This window comes from Rhipicephalus sanguineus, chromosome 9 (assembly GCF_013339695.2).
Source record: "Rhipicephalus sanguineus isolate Rsan-2018 chromosome 9, BIME_Rsan_1.4, whole genome shotgun sequence".
In the NCBI taxonomy this organism is placed as follows: Eukaryota; Metazoa; Arthropoda; class Arachnida; order Ixodida; family Ixodidae; genus Rhipicephalus; species Rhipicephalus sanguineus.
This window is the reverse complement of record NC_051184.2, coordinates 16,723,381-16,734,350: the sequence shown is the minus strand read 5'-3', so window position 1 is coordinate 16,734,350 and position 10,970 is coordinate 16,723,381. Positions and strand designations below refer to the sequence as shown.

Here is a 10,970-nt window from a genome sequence, read left to right as displayed (position 1 = left end):
GCTGGGATTCGATTCCGGGACCTTCGGGTCAGCAGTCGGCCGGGATACGATCCCGCGACCTGCGGAACTTTGCGGGCTACCTGTTAAAGTTCGTAGACTCATGCTCAGAACGTGGTTTTGCAGACACTGCAAAACCACGTGAGGAGCAGAAAGCTTCCAATGCCTCTGATCCCGGAGGCAGTGCTAAACCACGTTGGCTGCGGTATGCTTTAGGGCGGGATCAATACAATTGACGGAGAAGAAAAAGAAGATGACTTTCAACTTCCAGCCGTCTAAGGCAATTGCAGAAGGGACCATCGTTATTATTTCGATTATTAGATTAGCTCAATGTTAATCACATATTCGATTTTGTTTATACATATTAATTTCCTTTCATAATTGTACTGTAGATACTGTACTGCATAATATTAATTCTGAGCACTAACTCAACAAGAGCAATCTGAAGACCACCTATTGCTTGGTGAATATCCCGTAGTGGGTATGAGCCATTGATAAATAACAAGAACAGCGAGTACACTCCACTGAACGTAAGGCCTAGCTAGACATCGAGAACAAAATGCACGGCTACTACCTCGGCTACCTGCGCACCTCGGGCGGCCAGCTGAAGATGTTCGAGGTGATCGTCGGCCTGGTGCAGCTCTTCTACCTGATGGCTGTCAACTACGACCGCAACCACGACTGGTACGTGCTGCGCATGGACCTGCTCATCATGCTCATGGGCACCTTCACCGCCGTCTTCGCCGCGTCCTTCGTGCTGCTCACCGTAATCCTCGGCTCCACAGAGGTTCGCGCACTTTGCTTTGCCGCTTCATCTAGTTCACCCCTTTTACGTGCGAGGGTCTATCTCGTCGCACTTCTGCCCACCTCGCTGCACTTGGATTTCTGGCCTTACTGCGCCATGCACAGCTCTAAAAAGCGTTACGTTGCGTACACATTGCGTAGGACCGACGACACCTCACGATGTCCACGCTGCTACTGCTGCTGCTGCTGCTGCTGCTGCTGCTGGTTATGACTGCAATTGTAGTGACGATGATGAATCTTCAGATAGCTCTTCATTCAAGTGCTTTCGCAATGGCATCGATGCGCATCGATTTGGTCATATGCGAATTGGTTTCAATGTTCTTACTGGAAAGAAAATTAGTAAGCGGGGAGGGGGGGGGGGGGTCAGGGTGGTACTGGTGGACCTTCATGTTGGCAGTGGTGGCCCTGAAGGAGCTAGCCATAGGGTAAGCTTTTCGACGCTCCAGCCGAGGGATGTGGGGCGTAGTGGCAGTTTAAAACTTCAGGAGTGCGGCCGCATCCCCGCCTCCCCCTTATTTGATACCACACCCTGTTGGGATCCGTATCATGCTCTTGTACTCAGACACGTAATTTTTTTTCAGAGCCGCGCCGCTTTGCTCTTAACAGGTTCCCTTCTCGCTCCTCTACCGGCTGCTCTACCTGGCTCTGTGCGTGGTGATGATTCCAGCGACTGCCGTGTTCCTCAAGGAGACGCGCATCCACTCCTCAACGCGGGAGCTTATCGTATCGGCCACGGTGTCCGTGTGCTTCTGCGTCGGCCTGCTGGGCAACTTCGTGCTCGCCTACAAGCCGACCATCTTCGAGACCAAGGTCACACAGAGGGCCCCCAGGGAGAACAAACCCGAAGGCGGCGGCCACTGAGCAGCGCCGCTTTTATTGTCCTCCACGCTCTTAATTTGTTCGTTCCTTGTTCTAAATTTTCGTTGAGAAAAGATATAAAGCAATGCGACTTCAGTTATTCTTAACAGACCCTGTCTTATAGAATTGCCGCATATGAGCCTGTCACACTAAGCTTGTTCATTAAAAAAATTCTAATTTATGTGACAGTGAAGAATGGTGAGAACTGTAATGGGCGGCATGTAAAATTATGAAACTGTTGGTTTAACTTCAACAGGATGTCAGTACGACGTCCGGCAGAATGCTTGGCGCAACAGTACTCGAGGTCGTCCGCAGCTGAGGCAGTGACGGTCTATTAATGTGCACAAGGTAGCTTGTGAGACTCCCGGCTCTGCTGGCATCATCAGACGAAGACGCGGTTCATAAAAATCTTGCGTCTTGCGATTTAGGTGAACGTTAGACATCCATTGGTGGTCGAATTGATCCTCAGTCCTCCACTTGCATGCTCCTTTCTCAAGCGTAGGGTAAACAAGGCGCTTTTCTGGTTAAGACCTCTGCCATAGGAGTGCGCACAAGTGGGGGGGGGGGGGGAGGGGGTGTTCTCTTCCTCCATAATCATCAAAGGGGTGCTCCAAGTCTGCCCCCATAGCTTACTTAGTCGGACCTGTCCCGTAATTTTTTTAATTAGCACGGTTATGGCCATGCAGCTTTTTGACACTAATGGCGGCCGATGGCCTTTCATGTTGCATCCCAGGAACTATTTACTTGCCACCCCTACCCCGCAAAGGACCAAAAGCAGGCCTTCATTCCATTTTTGCGTCCATTGCGAGGCCTGCTTGCTTTCGGACTCGACCTAGAGCGGGGGGGGGGGGGGGGTGGAGGGGGGGACCCTGCGGTGAAACTTACCACGGCTCCCCCCCTCCCCCTAATGGAGAACCCTGCACACACCTATGATCTCTGCATATCTGTCTCTCTGTTGAACGGACTGCATAATTAGACTGCTCGCGTATCAAAAGCGCGATGTGGTCGCAGCGACGGCTTCGCGCAAGCGTAGTACCCGCACTTATCGCCACGGCACATTTAGATAACCTAAAGCACGCGTGTAAGATACGTACGACGTTGATGCTGAACTCCACATATGATGCATGCGAGTCGCTGAAACTAAGTCATGATTAACAAGAACCTTGCCTGTATTTTTTTTCTCTCTCTTCCTTCAAAGGACGGAAGAACGAGAGCGGCCCGCACGCGGGTGGCCTGCCTTTTCCTGACGGCTGAATGATAGCTCCGCGGCGCCATTTATGCGAGGCGTGCGATGGCGTGTTCGAATTCCGGCGCTGCTGTTTCGCTTTCGACAGCCCGGCCGTGTCCACCCTCCATACTCCCCGAAATCGGCAACTCGCGCGCTACGCTATCCAAACATGGACAGCACGTCAATCCACCCATAAGTGAACCGCACGGCGTGCAAGAAGACAGTCCTATATAAGCGGATGAAGCGTGCAGAACAGACGACGCGGCTGCCGTGCGGTTCAAAGGGCCTGCCGGCAACAAAACATCCCCACGCTTGCTTCCGGTTATGGTTAGGTGCGTGCCGCCGCGAACGTTTGACCTGGAAGCTCGAACACTCGTACGTGAAGGCACGAATCCGGGTGGTCGGGGCGAATAACGAATTACCGATGATAAGAAAGAAACGCTTGTACGGTGATGGCGGCGGAGTATAACCTCACGCAGAATCGTCTCTGCTCTGTCTGTCCACTCTGCACACGAAACCCCCTTGCCCGATAGGACGACTTAAAGTCGAACTAGTTGGTAAAGGTTCATCCCAGAAGCGAGGCATGCAGACATTGACGCAGAGAACAAAAACAAACTGAAACACACAACACAAGTGGCGTTTGTGTTGTCTGTTTCTTTGTGTACGCGTCTGCACGCCTGACTTTCTTTGGAATGAACATCTTCCCCCGGTCTCTTTGCGTCGGCTTTATGATGAGCTACGGTTTATTTTTAAAGACGAGAGCGAGGCGCGCGACGTTTCCAGGTGGCCCGGCAGTGGAAGGATTACACTGAGTGACTATGAAAAAAAAAAAAAGCGCATCGTGCAGGCTTCCCCATGTTTGGCACGCTCTTGGGCCTAACGAGGATACTCTTTTTGCCGGCGGCGTTTTCCCGTAAAGCACGCAATGCGTGACGCGCGTGGGTGGTTTGTGGTGTTATCGCATCTTTCGACATTTGTCTTTTTTTTTTCGTATACCTTGCACCACCACTTGTAAGCTTCTATAATAACTGTCATGACGCTATGCGATTGTATATTGTTATCCGTTTTTCCATGCCGCCTTCCACGCATGCACACATCACATGTTTACGTTTTCTATATTAAGCGTTTGCTTTGCACGCATCTCGTAATGAAATCAGTTCAGAGGTCCTGTGTTCAGCTGCGTCAGAAGTATCGATAAGTGCGCACGTGAGGAGTTTGAGACTTATTTTAGTGGTGCTCAACTATATTGTGTGCAGACTCGGTTACTCCAAAGCCGCGATATTCACATAATTCGTTGAGTTCCTCCCAGGTGTAGCTTGAGGCGCGCGAGCTGCACTTTCACTTCGTCTTTGCGGCGTTCGCGTGAAGAAAAGCGCAGTCTTTAATTAGAAAGCTGTATATACGCTTTCGCCTTCGAGTCATCCGAAGTGCACAAGGGACCACGGTAACTTTTTTTTGTTGGCTCACGTGATTCGTGCAGTTTTGACTGCGCGTTTTAGATTGACTCACGCGATATTCAGAACTTTTAATCCACCTTTTTGAACGGCTTTCTTCTTATAGTGTTAACCACCCTTTCTCTTTTTTTTTGGCTCACGTGATCTTCACATTACTCACGCTATGTTTCTGATTTACTGATGTGATCGTTTCAGCTTTTACTCCACATTTCTGGCGGTTTCTTTTTTCCCACACGTGTTCCTTCCAGCTTTGGCTCCAGTGTACGTGTTTAACGAAACGGCGTTGCTATATTGCTATGCTGCGTTTCATACATCAGGCGCAACGCCGTGAAAGCTGTGCAAAAGTCCGGTCAGCAATGTGTCTAAGTCCGCGCGTCTAGCGCTTTATTTCGTCGTTGGAAACGTGGCCTCCGCGATTGGCTACGGCTGTGCGCTAGTGGAGCTAATCGCGGAGGCCACAATACGAAAATAGAGACGCTAAGCAATCCAAAACAACCTAGTGACAACCGTGTAAATAACGTGGTTTGCTTATTTCTAAGGGCCAAAGCATCATCTTTAATTACTGAGCCTAGAAGCGAAAAAAAAAATCACATTACGAGTAGTAAAATAATTGAACTATTTCTTGGTAAGAACGTATACCTACTGCAAGAAGTTGATGCCAGCTTCCATAGCGTTGCACCTGATGTATGTTAGGAGGGCTGAAGATGGAGAAGCGCATTCCTTGCTCCTCTCTGCGGGAATGTATGCGTGCGCGCGTTCCTTACTGACTGCGGAGCATTTGTTTTTGCCGTCGGAGAGATGCCGTGGGAGCGAGCGCGTGCAGCGTGTATGCAAATGAAATCGTGCAGCTTTCGACGGCGCGTCGCTCGCAAAACGATCGCCGAGTTCGTGCATCCGGTGGTGAAGAGGCTCGCTTATTTCTGGGTTGCGCCGAGACGAGAAGCGAGTAATAGCGCATCGCGGGCCGGCCTTCCGCCTGCCACCGCAGGCGTCTGTATGCTCGCTCAACGCTCTATTATAAGTGCGAACGACAATCGAGTTCTGGAAAGGTTTCTTTTTTTTTTTCCTGTGCTGTTGCTTCGTGCCATAGAGTTTCATACAATAACCTAGAGAGGAAACTGGCGCTGCGATCGTTCGACCACCATGGGAATGATGGGAAGTACAGGCTTCGGATTGGATTCCGTGAGCTAGCGAACTGTCTACGGATCTTTTTCTACAGTTTCAGTTTCGTTCTTTGCGAGGCGTGGGCAGTGGGGTGCGTTGCAAAGCACTCAAGCAGTGCCTTTGCTGTTCAGAGGGCTGAAGACCGCTAGGTTTCTTGGTTTGCTGCCACGTTGCAGCTTTACAGGTTGTATTTGACAGTTTTAGCAAAGCGTCGTGCACTCACCGCTGCGCATAGATGTAGCGTCCCATGCCAGTGCAGGAAATTGCAGAAAGTTCAGGTTTTGTGATAAGCGCTGCTTGTCAAAACTCTTTAAAATCGACTGCAAAATGACGGCGAAGCTAAGTAGACGCACCGTCCCGCTCCTCTTGACTCGACCTCACAACAAAACGAGGGATGCGTTGGGGGAAGGCCACTTGGACAGACGCATCTGGCATCGCAGCAGATGATACGTTGAGTGCTTCTCACTCAATACGGTACTGTTATTTGCATAAATAGATAATGCGTACTTTCGAGGGGAAGACAGGCGCGTTTGTTTCGAGTGTTCTAAAGCAAACAATTCATTATATTGTGATGCCAAATCTGAAACACAATTGCAGAGCAATGCATACCCTGGTGGTTGAATTTGTCCAGGTTTCAGTTCCATCTCACGGTCACGCAAACTTTTTGCGATAAGTTTTACGTACAAAAGAATGAAGCAAGTTTTATTTCGAAATAAGTTCATATCGCTTTGTTTTACACTCAGCAAACAAGCGTCGCGAATCTCAAGAACCTAATCCATCCGAAGCAAATCTGAAGCCCGTACTTCCCATCATTCCCATGGTGGTTGAAGCACTGCTCGAGGAGCCCGCGTAGACACTAGCGCCAGATTCCCCTCCAGGTATTATTGTAAGAAACTATATGGTTCGTGCGATATAATCATCAATAAAAGATGTCCAGCCTTCAGCTGTGCAGAGCATGATGTATGTACATACACCGGACAGTAAAAGTATACGGGGCGTGCGCACCAGTGAGAATGGGAATTTCTGCTGTGTTGGTGAATTTCTAATCTAGAGGGTGAATGGGCTTCTAATCTAGACAGCCACGTTTTGCTTACCAATGACGTCATTGGTAAGCGCAACGTGGCTGTCGACTGTGTTTTTGGTAGTAGTGACTCTGGCAATAGTGACGTTGGCGAAGAGACGCGGCGTAGGTTACCAGCACACCAGTGACACGGACCAACCACTAATACCGGCAAAATAGCGATACTTATGCAACGCCAGGCAGAACCTCGCCTTTCATTCAAACTGTAAAGCGATGTTATGACGTCAGACATGACCTTTCTGCTCAGGTCACGTGACCCTCCTGTATGTGACGGCGACCGGAAGTTCCGCTGCTGCGTTTTTTACGATACGGAAATGCTCTGAAGATGCTGACTATCATATCCAACCGCGTTAATAATAAAAAGGGCACCTTTCGGGATGCCGTAGAACTAATTTGCCGTACATGACGCTATCGCAAAGGTCTAATTAAAAACTCACAGGGTCCCTTATGCACTCACCCAAGACGACGGGAAGGCGAAAGCCATCTTATTCTTTTTCCTCTCAGTCGATGTATTGATCCTGCCCCGCCACCCTCCGAAAACTTTCTGCAACTAACGTGGTTTTCCACTGCCTTCATGATCGGAAACACCTCACCTGGTTTCGCGCTGCCTCCGAGATCGTCCCACCTTTGACCAAGCTACGACGTAATGTGATGACGTCACTATGGGACGTTGCGTCATGTGACGTAACTGTGACTTCACGATGACGCAACGTCACATGGTGACGTCACTGTTACGTCACAAATTTTGGAGATCTGTGACGTCATGATGACTTCATATGGCGACGTCATAACGTGGTGATTTTTTGCATCACTCGTGTGGACGCCGCCGACAAGAGACGCCGACGCGGGACGACGGTCAACTTTCGCGTTTGATGAGGCATCTAAGGCTTTCGCCTTAATAAAGAGCAATTATACAGCAAGCCCGTTGGTTTTCTCAGGCCACTCAGGAATGATTTACTGCTCATGATTACCAACATGGTCGGTGAGTAATGGCGGCGCCGTGATTGTTCTTGTGTATGTATACGTCACAAAGGGATCGTGACGCTACCGGGCCGATCCCTTCCTTGACCCTAATCGAAACTGCCGCGCTGGCGTCTCTCAGTTCTCAGCACGAATGAGATGCTCGTTGGTTGGTGGGTTGGTTCCTAGAAGAATGGCTCAACCCAGCACAGGTGATCGGCCACGAATCGTGCGGCAGTAGAATTTGGGGAAAAAGAAAAAAGAAAATGCTAAAAAGGTAATTTGTAGGCAAGCAAAAATATTAGTGGTGTTTTTGGTTTCTTTATTAAATGCTTATAAAAAAGTGCTAAATAAATACACACACACACACACACACACAGACACACACACCCACCCACCCACACACACACACACACACACACACACACACACACACACACACACACACCACACACACACATATATATATATATATATATATATATATATATATATATATATATATATATATATATATATATATATATATATATATATATATATATATATATAATATTACCATGGCAGTCTCCTTGAATCACTTATATAATTAAATACGGTGTCATATATGCCCCTGTTGCAGTGACCCAGTGCCAACGCCCACAGGGACAGTAATACCGATACGGAAACTTAAGCTCAGATTTTCGAAAAGGTGGTTTTAAGAAATCTTTGCCCTATAGATTTCGATATTTGCGACATCCTGTGAAAAAGTGCTCTATGGTTTCTGCTTGCTCTCAATAGTAACATTGAGGGGAAGGAATGAAACTAGGCCTGTGCCCAATTGTTGAAGGCAGTGTCTTCCTTGGATTCTTCCATATGCCCGCTTTGGTTTTGTGCTAGACGGGACCGGTGGGCCACACCCTAGCTACGCCACTGGCCTGGCTACGTGGCCACGTCAGTGCCTGGAACAAGCTACAAACGATGTGGTCCCCGTTTCGGATTTGTTGCTGCAAGCTGCTGCAGGCATGAAGCACAGATTAGTGAAGGGTTACATGGTAAACTGGATATCATTGGGAGAGGCCTTCCATAGTACTTTTAAAGTATTGAGGGACTATGGGCCTTCGTCCTGCGATGGACATAGAACAAGCTGACGATGATGCTGACGATGATGAAGAAGTACACTGTGAAATGAGACGATCCGATTCCTACGGCTGATTTGATATATTTTCTTGGAAGCTCCATCAAAATAGGTTTCGAGAAAACTCAAGTGTCACTATCAAGATAGTCGCTGAGGATGTGCGAGAGGGCCTCCAAAATCTTGCGTCTCTCTTAGCATTAGGCAGTGCTAGAATATGATTCACAGTGTTCGTGCCGCTTGGGTACGTAGGCTATCTTCCAAATATAACGTGCGTACCCAAGAATTAGCGTATTCATGCGTAGCAACAAACGTTAACGCAAGGCCTTATATAATAATATCGGGGGTTTAACGTCCCAAAACTACGATATGATTATGAGGGACGCCGTGGTGGAGGGCTTCGAAAATTTCGACCACCTGGGGTTCTTTAACGTGCACCTTAATCTAAGTACACGGGCCTCAAACATTTTCGCTTCCATCGAAAATGCAGCCGCCGCGGCCGGGATTCGATCACGCGACTTTCGGGTCAGCAGTAGAGCACCATAACCACTAGACCACCGTGGATAGTGACAAATTTTGTAAGCGAATGTTTCAGCACGAACCTCCTGTTGACTAGAGAATTATGTCATGACTGCGTGTGCCACGTGAAAAAAGAAAAAAAAAACGTCTCTTGCGTTTACGTATATGTATATATATGCGAGCGCTCAACATATCGCGTCTCTTCACCGGTCTTAGCTGCACATCTACCGACGTCCTTGACGACGAAATCTGTAACCGCGAGCCGACGCGCGCACTAATCTCTGCTCGCTAGATTGCAGCCGATAAACGGAACACTGTGGTGTCGGAGTCACCTGGTCCAACCCGACAGGTGCAACATGGTGGAGAGGCACGTGCGCCGTGTTTGCACTGCGTCCATCGTACCGCGTTTCGCTAGCGTGCGTCCGTTTGTCCTTGAGAAGTTACGGCAAATCGCCCCGTTTAATCTGTTCGGTATGGCCGCCTCGTACTGGCCAAAGTCGTGTAGTGGGTTCCGTTGCATCGTGTATACGGTGCTCGAATTTTAATGAGGTCCCAGTTCAAAGATTTGCGTACGCGCCGCGGTGAACGCGCCTTCAGAAGCGCCAGCTGCCATCTGTAGTAAATTTAGATGGCTTTCTCTACGAAGTGCTGCATTCCAACTCTCGAATTATAGATAAGTGCGCCTGGTTTAAACGTGTTCAGCCTACTGAGAGCCACGAAAGAGGGCCTGCAGTGAAGAACTGCTGATCAACGGTGAAAGCATGATGATGCGATTAGACGTGCATGCCTTTGGTGAATGTCCACATGCCACTGCAGCTACAAACGCCGTGCTTCCAAGTCTCTAAATTCATCTTCATCTGCTTGTGTATTTCTTACGAAAGACCAAGACCGCTTTTACTGTGAGCATCCCTTAGGCAATATTTATGCAGTGGTTTGTAAATATGTCGTAGGCCGAGGCTTAAAAATTCGGCAGATCCCACGCTTTGTGGGAGTCGGTTTCATGCGAAGCAGGCAGCCAGTAGATCTATGCTGCATTTTTTGGCTTTGAGCCAACCGTTACGAGGGGGATGGACGTGTTTTGTAAATGGAGGAGTTTTGTGTACATCGCGGGCTTACGGGGCACGCCGACTACACTAACGTTTAAATGGTTACTTATGGTCTGACGTAGCATCAGCACTCACGTTAGAGCACAGGCGACTGTGTTATCCAAACGAAGTGCACGATACGGTGCGATGATGTGAATATCATACGCAAATTTCGTTCGCGTATTCATCCGGGGTCGAGAAACGCTTGAATATAGCTTCCTGAATCATAGGAATACAAGTGTAATGTTTATTAGACTGCTATAAAAGCAGAGCCAGCACTGGAACCACAATTGACGTTAACCCGACATGACGCCTGTATCATAGGAGACTAGGAGTGCATATGTAGTGTTTATTGCTTTGTTATAAAATTAGATAGCCAGCACTACAACCACAATTGACGCTGCACCGCCATTACGCCTGCATAAGGTGTTTTTCCAAAGCAGTGTCTAGGCCTGGCGTGGCTCTGGGGTATAATACCTGACTGCCACGCAGAATGCTTGGGTTCGATTCCTGCTGTGATCCTAATTTTTATTCTGTGCATTCGTAGGGTCAACGCTGCCGGTGTCGGGTTTTCTTAACGCTCTCGCATTTAAATTACCAATGTCTGTTCTCGCCGTTCCTGGGTAGATATAAACTGTCAATCACCTGGTGCGCATACCCGTATACCACGGCCCGTGGTATGCGGGTATGTGCCACACGTGTCTGG

The 10,970-nt window shown here is 48.6% G+C and overlaps 1 protein-coding gene across 1 annotated transcript; it reads left to right on the top strand.

Annotated features, from left to right (window-relative positions):
• Positions 1–491: 491 nt before the first annotated feature.
• On the top strand, positions 492–1,745 carry LOC119404088 (uncharacterized). The gene is made up of 2 exons (XM_037670692.1): positions 492–784; positions 1,408–1,745. The coding sequence occupies exons 1-2, from the start codon at positions 557–559 to the stop codon at positions 1,660–1,662; spliced, it is 483 nt and encodes a 160-aa protein (XP_037526620.1). The 5' UTR covers positions 492–556; the 3' UTR covers positions 1,663–1,745.
• The last annotated feature ends 9,225 nt before the right edge of the window (positions 1,746–10,970 follow it).